General features: G+C 44.7%; 1 protein-coding gene across 50 annotated transcripts in view; it reads right to left on the reverse strand.

Moving 5' to 3' along the window:
• Positions 1-1,394: 1,394 nt before the first annotated feature.
• LOC108158722 (Down syndrome cell adhesion molecule-like protein Dscam2) overlaps positions 1,395-21,706 on the reverse strand; it is a 63,643-nt gene continuing 43,331 nt past the window's right edge. For 39 of the 50 annotated variants that reach the window (XM_033392117.1, XM_033392153.1, XM_033392144.1 and 36 more), the window contains exons 10-26: positions 15,859-15,978; positions 14,568-15,794; positions 14,342-14,497; positions 13,595-14,278; positions 13,419-13,527; positions 13,176-13,352; positions 12,935-13,101; positions 10,016-10,228; positions 8,494-8,661; positions 7,608-7,757; positions 6,954-7,264; positions 6,721-6,901; positions 6,487-6,645; positions 6,279-6,293; positions 5,415-5,481; positions 5,226-5,237; positions 1,395-4,482 (exon numbers count right to left, since the gene is read on the reverse strand). In XM_033392117.1, coding sequence (XP_033248008.1) covers positions 4,398-4,482; positions 5,226-5,237; positions 5,415-5,481; positions 6,279-6,293; positions 6,487-6,645; positions 6,721-6,901; positions 6,954-7,264; positions 7,608-7,757; positions 8,494-8,661; positions 10,016-10,228; positions 12,935-13,101; positions 13,176-13,352; positions 13,419-13,527; positions 13,595-14,278; positions 14,342-14,497; positions 14,568-15,794; positions 15,859-15,978 — 4,001 coding nt within the window. In that variant the 3' untranslated portion in view covers positions 1,395-4,397. Of the gene's footprint in view, positions 4,483-5,225; positions 5,238-5,414; positions 5,482-6,278; positions 6,294-6,486; positions 6,646-6,720; positions 6,902-6,953; positions 7,265-7,607; positions 7,758-8,493; positions 8,662-10,015; positions 10,229-10,472; positions 10,641-12,934; positions 13,102-13,175; positions 13,353-13,418; positions 13,528-13,594; positions 14,279-14,341; positions 14,498-14,567; positions 15,795-15,858; positions 15,979-18,593; positions 18,879-19,336; positions 19,625-21,706 lie in introns of all 50 variants that reach the window. The other 11 variants (XM_017291304.2, XM_017291303.2, XM_017291300.2 and 8 more) reach the window with 7 other exon arrangements.

Here is a 21,706-nt window from a genome sequence, read left to right on the forward strand (position 1 = left end):
GGGTAACTGAAATTGTCATGTGGCACTGCATTTGTTCTTTGCAGAGAATTAACTATCAACTAAATACATGTGTTTGGCCAATAGTTCAATCTTCAGTCTAGTACGGTGGCCACAAGTAATTCCAAGTTCACTAACCCGATCCCTGATCTCTTATTTGTTGGCAGCAAAATACAAAAATCAATATACAATATTGATATGCTAACAGCTTACTCTCTACTTAGGTGGGCAGAACTAATCTCAAAGTCCCAAAACTGATATCTGAGCTCTGATTTGATAAAATTTATATTTAGCCGTGATATAAAAAAAATTACCTTTTACCCTCATTCCAGATATAAGACGTTATGGAAAAATCAGACAGTTTAAGCGGGAGTGGCTTTTTAGTGGAACTTATGGCAGTGGCAAAGCAATGGCGGAAGAATGGCCACAGCTCTTTGACTGATAGCACTACAGACGGCGGACTATATTCTATTTTGTTGTTGTTTTGGCATTGATTTGAGCCCCGAAAACGATTTTTGAGGCAGCAATTTAAATGAACAAATTAATTAATTTAGGAACTATTTAGAAAAATTGTAAAATTGATTTTTTCTGCAACTACACGGAATGGAATTGTCCTTAAAAAAAATTGATATTTTATTTCAAACGATCCGGGTTTTTATCCAGTTTGTGGTATGTATTTGAAATTGTATTCGGTAAAGTCGGTAGTCGGAATACATGAAAACTCAGCCTGAAAGTATGCAATGCATAATCAGTCGTTGAGTGGCTTCTTAGGCGCGCTTTCCACTCAGTTGTGGACGCTGAACCCCCTTTGGGCGCCTCCGCCTCTGTGTTCCGATAGGAGGAGGGCTGCCGACTACCGTTGCATTGCAGTGCCGAGAAGTAGGGAAGACTAGTACAGATTCAGGGAGGGCTCGCAATGTTCACTTTTTTCCCTTTCCTGCCGCACTGTGGGGCTTGCGGTTCGTAAGGTGGCCTTACGACCTTGAAGGGTGTGGATCGAAGGCTCTCTCCTTACAGTATATTGGCTGCGCAATGTAGATTATATGTAAGAATCACGTAGAAATGAATGCAACTCTTAGCTTTTTCATGATGTTCCAATGCATAAAATATAGATATACTAGGGGCTAGTATACTAGTGCGCCAACCCCCGTCCCACTTGTTAAAGCAACCAAACAAATGATACGCTCGATGGAATGCGATTTATCAAGAGTTTAAGAGCAGAAATTGTAGGCCTCAAATGTCATGTGCGTCTGTGAACATAAAATTTCGGGTGACGACGACGACCCAAAATTATTTTAAATAATAGAGAGATCGAAAGGACTTACCTTTCTACATGTCCTTTTCTTCTTTTCTGTCCGATTTTCGGTGCTTCAGGAGCAATCAAAATATCAGTTTGGTTTTATCCAACATAAATTGGCATTTATTTAATTTGAATTCGTTTCTGTTTGATTCGAATGACACTGAAACTGGAAACTGACAAATTTTGTGCATGCAAGTGTGATCGAAAACTTATAGGGCTACCCTACCACCTACCAGCTACCACCACACGTACCACCCGTAGAGAGCAGGTTCGTTCTGGCCATGGTTACGCCCTAAGCATGTCTCTTTTGTTGTCAATTCAATACATTCGATATTTAATATAGTTAATATATGTATGCGTTTGTAATTGTAATTAGTAATACACATATTTGTAGTATAATGCCGCGCTTAATGATTACGAATTTCGCCTCTTGGGGGTATTGATTCTTCTCTTAATTTCGTATAATATTTTTTTCTGCTAAGAAGGAGCGAGTGATTAGTATAAATGCGTTTCAAACTGCTTGTCTTGTCCCATTTGGATATACAATACATATACTTCCAATGTCTTTTCTTCCTGCTTAGGTCCTTGTGGATGTTGAGTCTGATGTGCGTTGAAGTTGAATGTCGGTTATGTGTCTGGTGTGAGTGTTTGACTTTTTCATTTACTCGTAACTTTCTTTTAGTTGTTTTGTTTTTTGTTTTTGCGATGGAAGTTAAATTTTGATTAATGCATTTTATGTAAAGTTAAGTAGAAAATTAGTTATGTATATATGTATGTATGTTTAATTGAAAAATAGCCTTTTCTTTAATCAATGGATACCGCGGATACGGATACCCCTCGCGTATTCCCTTTGGCAATGAAGCAACACAAAAAGCGATCGATTTGATTCGATTATGCATGCATGACACGAGTACGAGTACGGGTACGAGTATAGTATGAAAAATGACTTGACACTTTCGTGATCGTTAATACATATATGTATGTATGCAATGGTATTTGTACTTAGCCTAAGTTGTTATAATCTCAAACCGCTTTGTTGAATTAATTCGTTTTTAATGCCAAAAGTGTAATTATTAGATTTTGTTTTGATTTTGATTTGCCGAAAAGTTTCTAATTATTTTGTGGGTACTTAAAATCTGGTTTCGTTTCGTTACAATTTCTGAAATCCAACGTCGTCCGACCTGATTATCGCTGATTATTGCTTGCTATTTGAATTAGTCGAAAATTTGTATGTGATTCCTTATCATTTTTGTTGTACCGATTAAATGCTTTTGTTTTTGTTTTCCACTAAACACTACTTAATATTTGTAGTTCGTTTACCATAAAAATTTGTTATACATTCTATCTGAAGTTCTCATAATACACAAGCAAGATTTATTCTCTTCTCTTCTCTTTGTTTGTTTGGTTTTGTTTTCTCACAACGCTACATTTATATATATATGTATTTGTATATACTCGTATATTTATATAAAATTGGTAGAGTAGTCTGGGTAAGAGTGGATATAGAGTGTGGTTAGCTTGAGAGGGAACTAAAAGCGAATGAAATGAAGCGAACTTAACAGTAGAATGTAAATTTCCTATAAATGTTTCCGTCGTTTCCCCGTTTTCCCCGATTTAGGTAAATGCAGTTCGTGATGTGCACAGAGTCTGGGTATATTCGTATTAAAATCCACTCCGGATCTTATTACTTCGGTCTGTTCAGCACTCTCGTGTCGGCTATTCTAGTACTTGGATTACGCCGGTTTTGGTTTCGGTTCGTGTTGAGTTTGCATAGTTCAGTCTTTGTGGTTTTGAGGGTAGCTCCACGGATTTGCAGGGCAAAAGTGGCGGAAAACCAAGCAACAAATAAATAAAAGAATACAAATTAAAATGTATAATAAAATCATATATTTAAAAACTTACGAGCTAGGAAACTTAGGGTAGAGCGAATGAAAATGAAATTGAAATGGCCAGACATAAACAATTTCCATTTCCCTTAAAGCTTCAAATGCGTATAACCGATGTGCAAAACTGTATATATCATATCGTTCTTGGTCTAAATAAATCGTGCGAGAGTGCATGAGTGTGGGTGTCGGTCGGTCTGTGTGGGCGTCCTGGGGATCCGTTGTATTATACAATTTAAAATGTTGTGGCTGCATTTTGTGCATTGAACAGTTTTCGTTTTGTTCTATTGGAAGCGCATTTTAAAATCAGAATAAAACTATGTTAAAATAACACATGTACAAATGTATGTGTGTACATGTCTGTGTGTATAAATAATGATTAAAAGAAAACGAACACGAATACAACTACTGACTGACACAATTCTACAAATTAAAAATCATCACAAGTCAACGCAAAACGCAACACAAATAAAAAAAACAAAACTGTGCGCTGTTCGTTCAAATTACCAAACGTATAGGCGAAATTATACAATCCGTATATGACTAAATATATTAATATTATGACTCTGACTTAGGCTAGGCAAAGGATGAGTTGTCTGCTCTTGGCGTAGATGGCAGAGGAGTGGCGTGCGACGTGCACCTCCTCGGTACACACAAGGATGCTTTTCGCTGATATTTTGGTAGGTCTCGCTTAAAACTAAAATACAATATTAAAAATTAGTTCCGTTCCAAATATTCATATGCGAATATGTAAGTATGTTTTTCTCGATTCATTAGTTTCTTCCTCGACGCCTTCTCGTATAATTGGTAGTACTTTCCTTTGCGGCAGACACTTAGAGTAGGTATTTATATATGTATGATGTATATATGTAATCTTTATGTATGTTTGGTTTACGGTTTACGGTTTACGGCATAGACACTATAAATATGCTGTTGAAATTTACTTTCTTTACGTTATAAATACTTGAAATACGAGTAGTTGAATAATTGTATGCGTGCACATTCTATATGCGCTGTATAATTCACTTTCTCTCCGATTTCTTAGATTTCATTGCGAAATGCTGATGATGCGTTTATGTATGTATGTCTGTCTGTGTGTTGTGTTCTGTTGTGTTGTGTTGGGTCCGAGGGTCATTCAACTCCCACGCACTTCATGCACCTAAAACCACTAAGCTACAATGCCACGCCCATCGCTGCTGGCGGGAGTCGCTTACAAATTACACTGCCATAGTATCGTAGGCTGTGAATCCTGCGCCATTTGCTTGTTGTTGGAGTTGGAGTTGTTTTGGGCCGGCTTCGTTTCTATATAGCATTAGGGGGGAATCGAAAAGAAATGTGTGATTAGTCAGTTCAACTTGGGGGAAGTGTACATTAATTAGAACTATGTTTAGGCTGCAACCAAAGCATTGCAATAATACGAGATGGGATCCCGTGTGGGTTCTGTTCTCTCCATTGAAATTCAGTTTATTTTCTCTGAGAGATTTGTCGGATCTATCTGTTGGAGGAAAGCCCACTGGATCCCATTTCGTCGGGGTGGCTGTGTCTTTATGTTCTGTTCATGGTTTATCATACGAGTAGTTTACGTTTACTTCTTGTGTTTGGCAAGCTGAGGCCAAGCGCAAAGCTGCAAGAGACTGTTAGAACTTGTGGGAATATGTATGTACGGGTGTTTGGAGTAGACATAAACGAGTACGAGTATGGCTTGCAGCCTGCTTATCCTAGGCGGTACGGTATCGTATGGATTAGGTTATCAAAACGATTTCAAAACATTCAACTGTGATTTGCCTTCAAACCAACCAGAAATGAAATGAAAATCAAAATTCAAATCTGAAAAAATCAGAAATCAACTTAAGGACAAACCAAATTAATTGAAATTTGAAAACAAACAAGAACCCGAAAATAAACTTGGTTAAAAGTAGTATATATATATAGGTTGGATGCAGTCTCTGTTATAAAATATGTACAGGGTATGGACATGCATGGCTTTCGTGGTTAGTCACACTTAGTTAGGGATTAGGGTTTAGAGTTTAGTTTAGAGAACTTACAACTGTCGACGACTAGTGTCAGCGATCATAATCATTCACAATCAAGTTAGTAGGTAAACGAACAAGAGCAAAGGAAATTAGTGGATTGAGATTAGTTACTGCACCAGAACTACGATTAACGACTTGTGTGCATCTGTGATTGAGTGTGTGTGCTCCGTAGATCTCTGGATCTGGTCGCATTGGTCTTACCTTTCAATCAGTTTACGCATCTCTTCGGTGGTGCGCTGATCTTTCGGTTGGGGGGATCGCTTCACAGCTGCGATTTCCGCATTTTATACGAGTATATTCAAAATATTTGCAAGAGAAATTTGTGTGTGTTTTTTTTTTGATTTGTTTTGTTTTGCCCGAACCGAAAAAGTAGGATATTATATATTTGGATTTACAATGCCATAAAATAAATAGAAAGAAAAACATATATCAAATGAAAATAAAACATTGGGTATCGGCTTAAGTCCAAACACGTGTTCGATGTCCCATCGAAAATGAATAATTCGTGCAGGATAGAGGTAGTGGTAGGGGTAGGGGTAGGGTACTTTGAAATGAGTGTTGATCCCACTAGAGAAGGTCCTCTATGAGGTCGTCGCATGCAGATTTCTAGTCACAAGGGTTTCGATTTCTCCCCATGGTCGTTAGATACAAAACATAAAACATTGAGGTGTGAGAAATATGTGCGCCATGAAGTAAAATGAAATGTTAAGTGTGCAATTTGAATGAATCTTAAAAACGAATATCAGATATATAAAAATAACCAAAAACCAAGTAACAAAATCTGAATAAAAAACTTAAGACATTTACAACACGGATGTTCTTTTGCAAAATTGTTTAGCAAAACACAGCATGAATATTTGTGGAGTGTATGAGCGGGACAACCAAAAACACTCTGACTGATGGGAAATGAGGGGGTCACTGGATCTATTATATCTTGAGCATATCTTTTATGTGACGGTGATCGTGATCGGGGGATCGTGAGGAGTCGAAGTATGAGGGTGATTGGTTATCGAATGATGATGGATAATCACACTATCTAGCTCAACTTCGGCTTGCATCACTCACCCTCATTGGTGTCTTCTGATCAATTTATGTATGGTTATATTTTATACAAAAATTTCGAAAAAATAGAGTTGAAAGAGATGACGAATTGGTTGTGTTAAAATTAGACGAATTCGAATTTTGGAAATTTACCAAAGCGAATATGAGGTTATATATCGAATGCAACAACAACTTGGGTCTCGTCTGAGCTTCTCTTTGGGTCAGAACTTACCGCCATAGTTGCCGCGTGGTCCGTGATCGCGGTCGCACTCAGCCTCTGAGATCTCGTTGCTCTCCTTGGAGTCGTTGAATGAGGAGTTGCTCATGTCATGGTTGCGTGGAGGCGGTGGTGGAGGCTCGGGCGAGCCATTTCCAGGATTGCGAGCAGAGCCTGGCGATCATGCAGAAAGATCAGTAGAGATTCGACTGGGTATCGACTGGGATTCTCTGGTTCGCGTTCACTTACCAACGCTGCGGCGTCCCATGGATCCACGAGAGCCGTAATGATCGTAGGGCTGTCCATACGGGCCGCCGTACTGGGAGCCATACTGATCCTCCTCGGGGGCACAGTTGGCTGGATCATCGTATTCGGGTCCGGGTCCAGAGTACAGGCTACCGCCCTGAGAGTTGACGCGAGTGTAGCGACGCTGTAAAAGGGGAAAATCAAGTCATGCCGCCCGCACGGATCCGTTTACTCACATATTGATCCTCCTCGGCACAGTTGGCTGGATCGTCGTATTCAGGAGCTGGAGTGTAGATCGATGACTGTCCGCCCTGGCTGTTCTTGCGTTGGTAGCGATTGGCGCGAGGCATCGACTGAGATCCCGATCGTGAGTGCACATGTCCTGGGTGTCCGGGTGGCAGCATGGTGCCAGCATGGCCGGGCACGGGGCCAGTGTGTCCGTTCTGGTGCGGGAAGGTCTGGAAGTTCATGGCCTTGGTGGGATCCATTTCCTCGCGGAATCCGAGCAGGTGGAAGGTGGCATAGGGGCAGATTTCATCTTCCATGCCTTGCGGGAAGAGAACTCAATTAGCATGGGTGTTTGGCTCAACTGCTGGCGACAGTGGTGTCTCGAGTGGTTCTGTTTAGTGTTTTTAGTATGCTTGAATGAATCCTGTTCCCCCATAGCCATTGGCATAGCCATAGCCCCCATTAAATGGTTACTTACTACTTTGTTAGCTCGTTGTGACCAGGCGTTAGACTACAACTGGTTAGTGTTGGTAAATCAACTAAAAGAGGATGTGGAGGATGGTTGGGTGTGGGTTAGTTTCGGAGTTGGGGACTTGGGGATGTGAGTACTGAAATAAAAAAGACCGCAGAGGGAGGCAGCTGCTCCTCTCCAGTCCTCCTACCTGGATGCCTGTAGTGGCACTCAGCGTTGCCGTGGGCATGACCATATTGATTGCCGTGCAGGGGCACTGGCGGGGCCTTCAGCTCCTCGTACAGGTTGGGGCGACGCGGATCCCACGTGGAGTGGTTCGAGCGCAAGCCACCGCGGCCGCCTATGGTTTCGTGTTACGCGATCGTTTCGATTTATGATCATGGGGTGTGGTATGATTCGGTGTGGTGGATTCGTTTTCGTGTGGTATTTTTAAAATTTCCAATTTCGTACAACATCAAAGATAAGTCAATGGAAATCATAATGGAACCGAAGCAACCGAAGGGTGCGGTGGGGTAGGAGAGTGGGAGGCAAGAGGTTTAAATCATAAGTTCAATTGCAATCAAAAATGTAGGGCTGCTTCCGCAATATTCGACTCAACATTGCGGATGTATCCCGAACAGAAAAAAGCTTAACTTAAAATTTATTTGTCTAAATTTACAACAACATTTAGGAATGTTCATTTCGGAATGTTCTTTCGTTCATTTCATGCTGGGAATCTTTTGGTTCTGGGAATAGGAACAGGACCAGGACTCAGGGAGGACTCAACTCAAAAGGAAGCACTCCAAAAAAGCAACATTAAGAATTTTTCGGTCTCGACAAAAGCTTAGCTCGAGTGTCGTGTGTGGGCAGATGGGCGTGTCACCGCCTACCTCTCTGAGTATGTGTCTGAGTGTGTGTGCAATAGCAACGCAAAATACTTGATATCTTTTCGGTTTCTTTTTTATCTTTTGGTTTGCAAAGTAAATGGAAGAAAGAACTAAGCCCCAGGCCATGCCCGGGGATGCTCAGGTGCACTGTCTCCCCGGACGTGGGCTCGAGGCATTAATAAATGTTGCATTGGAAATTTAGATGCTTACTTATGACTGTACCTCGCTTAATCCGGTCGCAGGTGTTGTAGTTGGATCCGGGCACGGGGGGCAGCTTCCGGTTGGGGGGCGCTATGTAGCCGAGCTCGTCGCGCAGGTCCGGGCGGCGCTTGTCCAGGGTGGCGCCGGGTCCCATTGTCTGATTGTAAACTACATCGTCTAGAATTAATATATGATATCGCCAACTCAATATTGAAACACTGAAGATGCTTTTCCGTCATTGCATTGCGGCTCGAATGCAATCAACTCGCATACTTTACTTCTGTTTTTTCTTTTCTTTTTTTTCTCGATTTCGACTTGTTCCGTCACTCGTTATTGGATTTTGAAAATTATTATAATCTTTTTTGGTTGGTTTGGTTTGGTTTTTGGTTTTTTTTGGGTTTGGTTTTTGGTGCGGCATTTCAACACACTAAATGTGCTAATTAGTAGCTCAAAAATACAAGTTACAATTGCAAAAAAGATTCCAAAAGATGTTACGTGAAGTGTTTTTGGTTTTCTGGTTGAGTCTCAAAATATACCAACTGGTCAACGATTAACATTTAGCAATTACGATTAACAATGGAATGAAATGAGCGATGAACTTAATTTTGCATTTACTCGACTTTACTTTTAGCATTGATCCAATGAACGATCTCGATTGCGATTTCAAAAAGCATCTTAGTTTGGTTTCAAAGAACAGGGGAAAAAGTGCGGAAAGTGTTCAACTGAAAACGGTTACGATAGATTTGATTTGATTTGTCTTGTTTTGTGGATGATATGTACGAGTATAGTATATAGCTATATAGATAGGATAGTATTGGTGAGAAGTCGTTTCGAATGTAAAAGTTGCTTAGGTCATAAGCAAAACGTATATACAACAATAAGGCTAGCATAGGTATACGATTATCTTTTACTTGGGTTCAACTAACATTTGGATATAGGAAAGGACCAACAGCTTGTTGCCTGGGCTGTTGGCCCTTTTATCAAGTAAATCTGTACATTTTGAATCATCGCAAACTATATTTGAAAGTTAATTTTCCAATTGGCTTCAATGACGATGGAAAATTAATGATATTAGGTAGTTGTATGGCACAGACATTGAAACAAATTGAATATATTATTTATAAGTATTTATACATAGAACTGGGTATATTTTCAGTACTTAGTACTTGGTATATTCTGTTGGTATATTTTTGTAGTGCAAACATTTGGTTTATTTCTGTGAGTGTAGCTTGTATGAATGTCTCTACGGATCTACATATGTAAGTGTGTACCATATCATATCATGCAAATAGCGTAAAAGCAGACACAGACATTCCATAAACGATGTAGTTCAAAGGTTTACCATGGATTCTTTGTTGATAGAGTGACGGCTAGAAACAGAAAAGCTGATCGTCCGACATTTAGCCAACACACAATAAAACAGAAATAAAATATCGAGCTAAACTAAAAACAAAATGCAAATCGATGGGTTACATAACGGATAGCAACACATGGGGCCTCTGAAACACCCCAAGATCAGGGGAGAACCTACAATAGACATCCTTCTGGCCGCCGCGCAGGTCGTCGGCTCGTCGTCGGGACAGGGCCACGCACACCACACAGATGCCCACCGCAACCACCACGACGGTGGCTATCAGCGGCACCATGAAGTTGAGGTCCAGCCACTCGGGCATCCAGGCGGGCAGGCGGATGCGGGTGTGGACATTGCCATGGCCGAGGCCATCGTCCAGGGGGGCAATGGTGACTTTCGAGTGTCAATTGATCAATCGATTGATATACAAACCAGTTGAGATATCATGCAGACCAACGACAACATTTCATGCAGATATTTCAAGGCAAAAGCGCAAGTGTTTTTGGCCGTGTGTTGTGGTTGTGGGTGTAGACATGTGTGTGTGTGTGTTTGTGTGGGTGTTTCAGAGAGATAGAGAGAGAGAGAAACCGAAAAGAGAAAACGAAATTCTTAATTAGTTGGATTTACTTATAGATACCTTTGTGGTGATTGCCCTTGCTACGCAGTATACAAATAACAATTATCGCTATTATTATGACGAGCAGAGCCGCCACGACGGGCACAACTAAATTGAGGTTCGAGAGGATAATGCGGATCGTGTCCTCGGCGCTTAATTCGGGTAAATCGCGCGAGGGGGCGATAGTGCCTGCAACAACAATAACAACAACAACCAAAGAGTGTTTGAGTGGACAGGTCCAGGACAGTGGGTGGGTGGGATTCGGATATCGATTACACACAAAGGGAGAGAGACAAGGAGAGAGACAGAGAGAGACGGTAGAGAGAGAGACTCGTACGAGCATGGCAATCTTCTGTGGCCCTTCGGCTTCGCCTTCCTCTTCTTCACATTGACTTTTGTACCCAGACACACATACATATACATATACAAATACAGACAGTTATCGTTGGTGAAAGAATCGAATACAGGAATCGATAGCAAATCGATATCGATTCGTTTCACAGACACAGAGAGAGAGAGAGAGATAGAGAGAAAAGTGATTAAAGTAATTGGTTTTTGTTTGTTTTTTGTTGGTTATTTTACAATGCGCAGAACTTGAGTAAATTGATCTGAAAACTAGTTTAATTGAACTATTGGATATGTAGGTTTAAGTTGTAATTGTAACGATGTAACGATAAATTGTATAAAAAACACTTTATTTTAAATACGATTAAATGCAATTTGTTTTTTAGACCGCTTAAAGCTAGTTGTAATTAATTATGTACGTACGAATACGAGTATGTATGTATGTAAAAACGCTAACTGGACCAAACGCATTGAACAACATTCCAAGAATGGCAGAGATCTGTTCTTGAAATAAACCAACTAACTTAGGCGGAACAACTCAACTATAACTTGACATAACTGAAATGAATCGTAAGGAATCTTAATGTAATGTCACAAATCACAAAAACCCAAAACAAAATGTATCCATGTAACTGTAATGAATGTATAAGATATATAAGGAAATCAGCTCTCAGACTCGCTCGGCTCTCTTGTCGGATCGGGTCTGAATGGACTGGACACTGGACTCTGGACTCTGATATGTATGTTGGATGCAAAATCTTTGGTTGTTGTGTATTACTATGTTTTTTGTTTTGTATTTTTTTTTTATATTTTTTTTTTTGTAGTGGCTCTGCTCGGTTCCCAGTTTTGTTTTATCTTTTCCTGTGTTTATATATTTTCTGGTATATTTTTGAACGAGCATTTTGCTATTTATAAAATCAAATAAAAATCGAAATTAAGATGCTAAAATTATGGCTTAATCTGTGAGTGGGGGAATGGAATGGAATCTGTGACCAGTTGTGGATGGGAATTAGAGATGTCTAATCGCTGTATTGAGGTGGCAGAATTTCAAGGAAAAGAAATATTCTTGAAGATCGAATATCAAAGAATTCTCCGACTTGAGCACACTGCTATAAAATGGAGCTTAAAGAAGATTTGTTTGTTATTGTTTTTGTTTAGCTGGGAATATACAAAGATTGGAGATTGGAGTTTGTACAATCTTAGAACTGGGGGGATGGATCGCGGGGTACGACAACATTTATTGTACATAAATACGATAGTGCTTATTGTACATATCGCAGACTAGTTCCTTTTCTGAAGTGTGTTTGGTAGTAGTATTTATACAAAATCTCTTTCACAAACTGGGCACAGAAATGCAGAAAATAAGAATTAATCAAATAAGTAAAAACCATATATTCATACTGTGATCTCTAGAACTACAAATGGATCTATTGTGAAATAAAAACAAATGAAAACATTGCTGGATCGTGAGTTGGTTAACTATTCAGTTATGTACACATAAAATATATATGCACCTCTTCGCTTATTGATTGGGACTACTATGGATAAAAACGGAAAGAAACAAATTGCATTTACGTAAGGAAAATGATTAGTTTTTTACACTAATTATTCGGGTGGCACGGCGTTCAGAGTTCTGGCATTTGACAACGAAACAATAAACATTACAAAATATAAACAAATGGAACTAGTTTCTCAAGCTTGGTGCTCACAAACAGAAAAGTACAAACAAAACAAAATCAGAGGTAATTTACTGTGCAATTTGTTCTCATTGAAAATTAAATAAAAAATTTGCTCATATTTTTTTGTTTTTTTTTTTTTAATTTCTTTTTGTTTTGGCAAAAGGCAAAATCAACTCAGGAAATATATAGAATGTGTCTGTGTGTGTGTGTACAACATTTTATGGCTGGGTGCTTCTCATCTTGTTATTTGTATATGGACAGTGCTGGTGGGGACCCGATCCGGATGCCTCTCCACCCGACAGCCCCCGCCCAGGACCTGGGAACGGCGGCTGCCCCATGGAGCGGCATTCTTTGGGCTCAGGCTGTCCCACACTGTCTACGCAGAGTACTCTATGTACAAAAGCAATGCGGGAATCGTTTTGGAACTGGGATTCGAATTGGAAAACAGATCATAAATACCTCCGGTCACGGTCAGAGTGGCAAAGTCGTATTCGGCCACGGTGAAGCCGGCAGAGTTGTGGGCAGTGATGCGGAGGTTGTACCAGGTGGCGGGCTCCAGGTCGAGCACCACGTAGTTGTTGTCGGGCTTGACGTTGTTCGAGATCTGGTTCCATTCGATTTGATCGCTGTGGATGTTCAGGCGGGAAGGTTAGGTTAGCAAATGTTTGTTTGGGATAACGTGTCATGATGATCCTCGTACCGTTTCTTGCTCTCAACCACGAAGTGAGACATGGGGCAGCCGCCGTCTTTCCAGGCCTTGAAGTGCAGCGAGACGGAGTTGGACGAGACCTCAATGAAGCGCGGCTTCTCTGGCAGCTTGGGCTTTTGGCCCTTGGTGCGGGTGTTCAGAATGTCGGACGCCTCGCCGGCACCAATGCTAATCACAGGAGGAGGGGAGGTCATTAGATCGGACGTGAAGTGGATGGCTGTGAAAGCTACTCACTTGTTGAATCCTGTGGCGTAGACCTGGTAGCGGGATCCGCAGAGGAGACTCTCAATGTTGTGCTTCTGCGAGTCCACAGACACCTCAGCAGTTTCCCATTCGCCGAATTCTGAAACAGATTTCCCAGATTTACATTATTGAATGGGAGAAGTCTTCCCCAACCCAAGGATACCCACCTGGCTTGTAGTGCAAGGTGTAGCCATGCAGGGGAGCGGTGTCTCCTTCATGGGGCTTCAGCTTGACGGTCAGGGCATCGGTGGTGGTGGCCGAGAGGGTGACATGGGGTGACTGGGGCGGTGCCAGCACAATCAGCTTGTGGGTGATGGAGTCCTTGGCAATGGAGTTCTCGGCATGGCAGGAGTAGTCTCCGGCATCCTGACGGTTCACGGACTTAATCAGCAGGGAGCCGTCGGGCAGAAGGCGCATGCGATCGTTGGCACTGAAGTCGACGCCCTTGATCTTCCAGGTTATCTCGGGCTGGGGGGCGCCGACAGCCAGGCAGGGCATCTTGGCGTCTTCCTTGAAGGTGGCGGTGAACGTGTCGTCGAAGGAGGCAATCTTGGCGGGCACCTGGTCGCTGGGCATGGCCACAATGCTCTTGGACTGCTGACCCTCGCCGATGGTGGTGCTGGCCGTGACCCAGAACTCGTACGGTTTGTTCTTCTCCAGCTCGCTGGCCTCGAAGCTCATTTGGTAGTGGGGCACCTTCTGGGTCTTCGTCTCAGTCTCGGCGCCCTCGGCCTTCGAGTAGACGGTGTACTGGGTGATGATGCCGTTGGGCTGCGCCGGTTGACGCCACGAGACGAGGATGGCAGCGTTGCCCATCACCAGAGCCTTCACATCGGTGGGTGCTTCGGGAACTGTAACCGGAAGATAGGAGAGTTATAAAAGAGATATTCTATTGCTCGTTGATCGGCACTCACCATCTGGTTCAGTTTGGCAGTGAATGGGGGCGCTGCGAACGCCATCGCCTCCGGCTGTGGTGGCCAGCACCTGCATCGTGTAGTTGGTGTACTTCTTCAGGCCATGCAGAACGGTGTCGGAGGAGGCGGTCTTCTTGTAGTGTCGCTTGGTCTCATCTGTCGGTTAATTGTTGGAGTTAATTGGAGGTACTGATTCTCTGGAGGACTGATTCTGATTCCCACTTACCATACCACTCATCGCTGGGGGCATATACAACCTTGTAGGTCTTGATCACGCCATTGGCCGACTCCAAGGGGGGGCTTACCCAGCTAACGCGTATGGTCTGGGAGGTGAGAGTGGTGCAGGAGGTGTCGCTGGGCGGCTGGCTCGGTGTGCCTTCGGCCGTGAACTGCTTCTCCTCTTCGCTCAAAGGTCCTGCTCCGATCTTGTTGAATGCCTGGATGACCACCGAGTACTGGGTGTAGACGCGCAGGTTCTGCAGGTCCAGGATGTGCTCCTTGCCCTCCTCGGTGATGAAGTTAATGGTCTCGAAGACGTACGAAGAATTGGTGTTGGATAGCTTGTACCCAACATAGTAGCCCAGGATCTCGCCGTTCCATTCGGTGCGTGGTGGGGGCTTCCAGGTCACGCGCATGGTGGTCTGGTTCACGGGCTCCACTTTGATGTTTTGCGGCTTGCCAGACGGAGCTTCCTCGGCGGTGATGATGGTGACGGCCTCCGATGATTGCGAGGTGCCAATCACGTTCTCGGCCACAATGCGGATGTTGTAGGTGGTGGCGGGGCTGAGTTTCTGAACCTGGGCTTCGGTGGTGTGGCCGGGGACCATGACGCGATCGATCTCGCTCCAGGAGGCGCGGGAGCGCTTGAACTCGATGATGTAGCGGTTGAGGGGAGAGTTTCCGTCGTAGGGCTGGGCCCAGCTCAGCTGCACGGATCTGCCGGACTTGTCGAGGACCTTCAGGGCGTAGGGCATCTCGGGCACCTCTTGGACAATCATGTTGATGCTGGCATCGTCGGATCCAAAGGCATTGGTGGCCACACAAGTGAACAGAGCAGAGTCGGAGCGTTCGGTGCGCTTGATGGAGAGGCTGGACATGACGCCGGTGGAGAGGATCTCCTCACGGATCGTATAGCGGTTGTCGTTCTTGGGGTCCAGGCGCATGTTGTTCATGTTCCACAAGATGCCGATCGGCTTCTCGCCCTTGGCCTCGCACTGCAGGACGGCGGGTTCGCCTCGTCGGGCGGTTTGGTTGCGCAGCTTCTCCGTGAACTCTGGTGGGGCCTGCACGCTGATCATGATCACGGCGGAGAGACCTGAGCCGATGCCGTTGATGGCCTCGCACAGATAGTAGCCCTCGTTGGTCTTCTGGATGTTGTCCACGTGCAGGGTTCCCTCCTCCACCCGAATGTTGTCGCTCTTCTTCAGATCCTTGTACTCTCCGGGTGTGTCGCCTGAGACAGAGATTCATCCTCATCAGAGTACTTCTTTTAAGGGTTCCACTGATGTTATACGTACCAACTGCTTTCTTCCAGGTTACTTGGGGCTTGGGGAATCCATCGGCTTTGCATTCCACCTTGGCGTCGGATCCCTGGGCGAAGGCCTTGTCGGTGGGCTCAAGAATCCATCTTGGTGGCACTATACGTCGTCGAGGTTGTGTTGTGTGGAAAGAAAATATGTTAGTAAGGCTGTTGCGGTTTCTCTGGATGATATAGTAAAAAGCATGCGGTTGGCTTGTATCCTTGTGGATAAGCGGATTGACTGGACGGACTTTTGGTTCAAGCAAAGTAAAATGTTCTTTAGGAAATTGGAAAGCGATCTTTAAAGATGAGGGACGTTAAGATTTAGTGAACATCATTTCAATTTGCTTTTACTGTGCGAAAATATTCTTGATAATCTCCTTTAAAGGTTTGCTTTGCATACAAAAATATTTCCACACTTGTTCTTATCTTTAGGATTAAATAAAGAAGTCTAACTACAACCAAGTACATTATTAGCATAATAAAGTAACCAAAACGTTAACAGGACAACAGAAAGTTGGGCTTTAATGAAACTGAAAGTTAGAACAAACTAAAGGTTAAAGTTCATGCAATTTGTGCAAAACGAAGTACTGTTCGGGGTTGTTCTGGACAACTATTTCTCTCATACGTTTCTCATACATTTCCTTGCGAACAGACTTCGTTTTGTGCCTTAGTGACTAGGTAAATGATTAGGAATAAAATGAAAGTTAATTAATGAGGAATGGGTGGGGGGATGAGGGGGGATTCGTGGGTTCTTTCTCGGGTCTGGAGTGGACTGATCGGGGACGAAATGTTACGTTTATGGAAGCGCGCAGGACTCAGCCTCAATGGCGGCAGGCTGAGTGCCTCTCAGGCTACGATTAAGTACAGTTTTCGTTAGGTAGACATTGAGAAGCGATTAATATGGTATAGATCTTGCTGTTGTTGCTGTTGTTGCTGTTGGTTGGTTTGTTGGTTGATTATCCTCATAAATAAATATGTATGTGTTAACATATAAAGGCTTAAGCAAAATTGTCAGGCTGTGAGCTTTCTTCGTGAATCGTGGATTTCTTGAAGAGTGCCAGTAGAGTGCTCTGTGGTCTGTGTTCTGTGTGGGTGTGCGTTTACTAGTGTGTGTGTGGAGTGGGTGTGCTGTGGTATGTGTGATGCAGTCAGATCTGAGCTGATTTTGCCATACATTGGTACGATTCTATGTATTTAAGTATCTAAAGATCAGAGAAGTAATTGTTCGAGTGTAAAGCGTGTACCATACATTGCTTATATACAGTGCGGATCATAATTATAGATCAAACTTCACGATCTCGTATGTATCTAGACCCCAATCGAACTGTTCTACAGTCTTTGGCCTAGAGAGTGAAATAGTCAAAAATAAGTCAAGCATAAACTTGATTAGAGCCGCTGAGGGAAGAGACAAAAAGAGAGAGCGAGAGTGACTGAGAAGGAGAGAAAAAACGATGGTGATTCCCCATTCCATTTACCATTTACAGTTAGCCTGGCCTGGCGCTCTGCCACGCCCACCTGATTGCTGGCCCTGCAACTGTAGTTGCCCCCATGGCTCGCCTGCACCCTGTGGATCAGGAGCAGGCTCGTGTGCTCGCCCACCGTCGCCTGTTGGACCGCCGCGACGTCGTCGCGCCCCTCGTGGTCGTGCACCTGTAGGCCGTTGAGCCACCACTCGAAAAGTATGGGCGTGGCACCGCGGCTGGCGATGCACGTCAGCTGCACATAGTCGCCCACATCGCAAACGGTGGTGGAGAGCAGGAGGGGAGCGAGCACGGGCGGTTCTTAGATGGGAGAGGAAATCGGAAAGGTATGACGTTATCCATGATGTTATTCAGAACCTAAGAGGGATCGAACAGATCCATTCTGCATTTAGATCATCAAAAAAAGGTTCTTTAAGCACAATCTATTGGTTTTTGTCCTATTTTTGGGCATCTATTGAACTGAAGATCCCTTTATAAGAAGTGTTCAGACAGTATCAGACTTACTATCATCAAATTTAGTAGAAAACCCCCTACCCCCTATATCCATTAATATCCATTATCTGTAGTTAAGCTCATTTAATTTACCAAAAGTTTCATTTTCTGATGTTCTGTCGAGACTTTTGTCGATTCGGTTGGGACTGGATGTAAAGAAACTTTGTACAAATGAAAATAACATACAATTTACACCCGAACCATCTATTACAGTTCGTATATATGTACAACGGTATGGTCGTAGTACCCTTCACTTTCAGGCTGGATGAGCGACTGGCCATGCCTGCCGCATTGCTGGCCACGCACGTATAGTTGCCGGAGTCGCTGATGGTGGTCTGGCGCAGCGACAGTATCAGGGTGTACTCGTCGATCTTGTGGTATATGGAGCGGAGCAGCGGCTGGCCGTCCTTCAGCCAGTATATGTCGATGGGCAGATCGCCGGAGGTGACCATGCACATGACACGCACCGCCTGGCCGCCGTTGACCCCGTTGGCATTGAAATGAAATTGCTCGATTTGGGGCAGCTCTAAGCGGGTGAAACGAAAGCCGTGCAATGGGTGAGTGGCGTGGGAAATCGGGGTGGGGCAACAAAATATCCCCACCGCCTGTTATATATAATACACATTCGTGCTAATGCATTACCAACACCAGACAAAGGCAGAGACAGACACAGAGACGAAGACGGGGAAAGAGATTTACAGATGCGTCTTGGGCCTATTCTAGGAGTCTACCGCTACCAGGTGTACGTGGAACAAACCCTTGACACTGAGATGGCTCTCGGCCGTCGTCTCTCCCGCCCGATTGGCGCCCCGGCAGGTGTAGACACCCGCATGGCCGCCCTGGACGCTCTCGATGTTCAGTGAGCTGCTGCGCCGGCTGTGCATCATGATACTGACCCCGGGCAGATCTCCGGCCGGCTGGCCATTGTAGTCCCAGGTGATGTTGAAGGGCGCATCCCCGTGCACCACCGCACAGGACAGTTGGTAGTAGTCGCCCACATAGAGGGGGGAATTGACGGGCAGGGGGGCCAGCTTGGGCAGCACTTGATGTTTGTTCAAATAAAAATGATGAAAAGTTATAATTAAACAAAAAATATAAATTGAGTTGATTTCAGTTGAGTTGAGGGGAACCCTAACGAAGAAAAGGGCAACGCGTGACCCTATCAACGACCCTATCTCTAAGAAAACATATCGGAAATACAGGGAGCACAAGTCTTGTCTGAGTTCTATATGGGTGGGTGATTCGCTTTCAGTTCAGATCAGGATCAGTGCGTTCTTATTTCAGTCATGCAAGTAACGAGTATTGTGTGTGTGAGTATGTCTAGCTTAACATTCTACAAAAGAGTGACAGATGTAAGACAGAGGCAGGGAGACTGCAACAGAGAAAGAGAGAGAGGATGATGCATCAGACGGATGCTTCTGGTTAGTAGAGGCAGCCACAACGAACTACTCAAGCGACCCGGGAGGGAGCAGGGATTCCATAGATTCCATTCAGGCTAACCATAGACATTCAGTGGCGCTGTGTACTGCTGATGGCCAGCCGAGTTGCGGGCGTGGCAGGTGAAGTTGCCCGCATGCGAGGCCTCGACGGCTTCTATGGTGAGGACGCTGCCCCGACGGCCCACACGAGCCGTGCTGATGCCCAGATCCTCGGGCATGGCCTGGCCATCCAGCGTCCAATCGATTTGCATGGGCAGGTCCCCGCCAGGCACGGAGCAGTGCAGCGTCAGGTACTGCCCCACCTGGGCGGGGCCCTCCTCGAAGGCGAAGGGTATGATGCGCGGCAGAACTGCATAGTGGTAGTCGTGTTGTGGTGTTGATGATGGTTGGGAAAATACGAATAAAAAATAAGGTGCACAAATTATAATAATCGTAATGAGAAGCGCTACAGGGTGCTCTAGGAATTTTCTAAGCGTCCGGTCCACCTATCACTCTCAGCTGGGTGCTGTAGGTGGCCCTGCCGGCGTCATTCTCGCCGTGGCAGCTGTAGTTGCCCGCATGCCGCGCGGCCACACTCTCGATGGTCAGGACGCTGCTGCGCCGCCCCATTTTGGCAATCAGTATGTCCTGGTCGTCGTCGTTGAAGAGCGGCTGATTGTTGAACGTCCAGCGTATGTTCAGGGGCAGGTCGCCCTCCGTGAGGGTGCACTGATAGGTTATGTACTGGCCCAGATGGGTCGGCTGTGAGCCAGTGGCAAAGGGCGTGATTTGGGGCAAGACTTTGATGGATAAACAGAAGAGAAACTGAATCAACCAACTGAAAATAACGATCTATCTAATTTAAATCTGACATTATGGAGCTGTGGCCCACCATTGACCACCAACGCCGCTGTGTACTCCACCGCCTGGGCCTTGTTCCGGGCCCGGCACGTATAGTTTCCTGCATTGTTGCCATTCACCGAGTCAATGGTCAGGACATTCACCTTCTTGCCAATCTTCGATGTGGTCACGCCATGATAGTCATTGATGGCATAGTCATTGAACAGCCAGGTGATGTCCACGGGCAGATCGCCCTTGGAAATTGTGCACTGAACGGTCACCGAGTCGCCAAAGTTGGCCGGCTCATCCCCGAACTCAAAGGGACTGATGTGGGGTGGAACTTGAGGGATTAAAACATAGATTATAGTACGGATAGAAGGAAGGAACTGGGAGGGGTCTACCCACTTTTATATCTCACAAAGTTTCCCCAAAAAGATTCTTAGTTCTATAAAGCTTATTCACAGATCCAATCGATTTTTGTATGAGCCCTGAACTGAACAGCGATCAAAAGCCAAGACACAAAGCGAAAGCGGACATGCATCTTGCGCGTGTGTGTGGGTGTGTGTAGAGAGGTGACAGGGGAAGGATGTGGGCCACATATAGAAGTACCAACAAAAAAAGATTAATACACTCAAGTCCTATAATCTCCACTATACCATTCACTATCAACTGAGCCGTGTAGACGGCCGAGGCCCACAGATTGCGCGCCTTGCAGGTGTAGTTGCCCACATGGCGGGCATTCACGGCATCGATCATCAGGACACTGAGGCGCTTGCCCATCTTGGACGTGGATATGCCCGAGTAGTGGTTGATGGGATACTCGTTGAACAGCCACTCAATGTCGAGCGGCAGGTCGCCGGAGCTGACCAAACAGTTCACCGAAACCGAGTCCTCGAAATTGGCCGCCACCTCGCCAAAGTCAAAGTGCGCTATTTTGGGGGCCACTTGAAAAAGGGTGGTGGGAGGTAGGGCTACAATTAGCTCAGGAATCTCAACTAAAAACTGTACAAACAAACTGAAGATGTATACACATATATTACAGAGGGATACTACGGAATAGTCCTCCCCAAAAGTACCATTCACGATAAGTTCTGTGGTGTAGTTGACGGCAGCCGCGTGATTCTTGGCCCTACAGCTGTACTTGCCCGCGTGACGGGCCTGGACACTGTCAATGCTCAGCATACTGTTCCGCTTGCCGCCCTTGACCACATTGATGCCCGAGTAGGAGCTAATCCCGTACTCATTGAAGAACCACTCTATGTCGATGGGTAGATCCCCGCTGGAGATCAGGCAAGTGACCGAAACAGAGTCTTCGACATTCGTGGGATCCTCACCAAAGGTGAACGGTGTGATCTTCGGAGGGACTTTGGAGCGAAGGGAATTTAAAATCAAGAATACAAATGATAACCAAACGTCTTAAGCCTATGAGGGTTCTTTGATCATTACAGAGGGAATAGAATACCATTAACAATTAGTTCAGTTGTATAGTTGACGGCAGCTGCATGATTCTTGGCCCTACAGCTGTACATCCCCGCGTGACGGGCCTGGACACTGTCTATATTCAGCATACTGTTCCGCTTGCCGCCCTTGACCACGGAAATGCCCGAGTACG

This window comes from Drosophila miranda, chromosome 3 (genome assembly GCF_003369915.1).
Source record: "Drosophila miranda strain MSH22 chromosome 3, D.miranda_PacBio2.1, whole genome shotgun sequence".
Classification (NCBI taxonomy): domain Eukaryota; kingdom Metazoa; phylum Arthropoda; class Insecta; order Diptera; family Drosophilidae; genus Drosophila; species Drosophila miranda.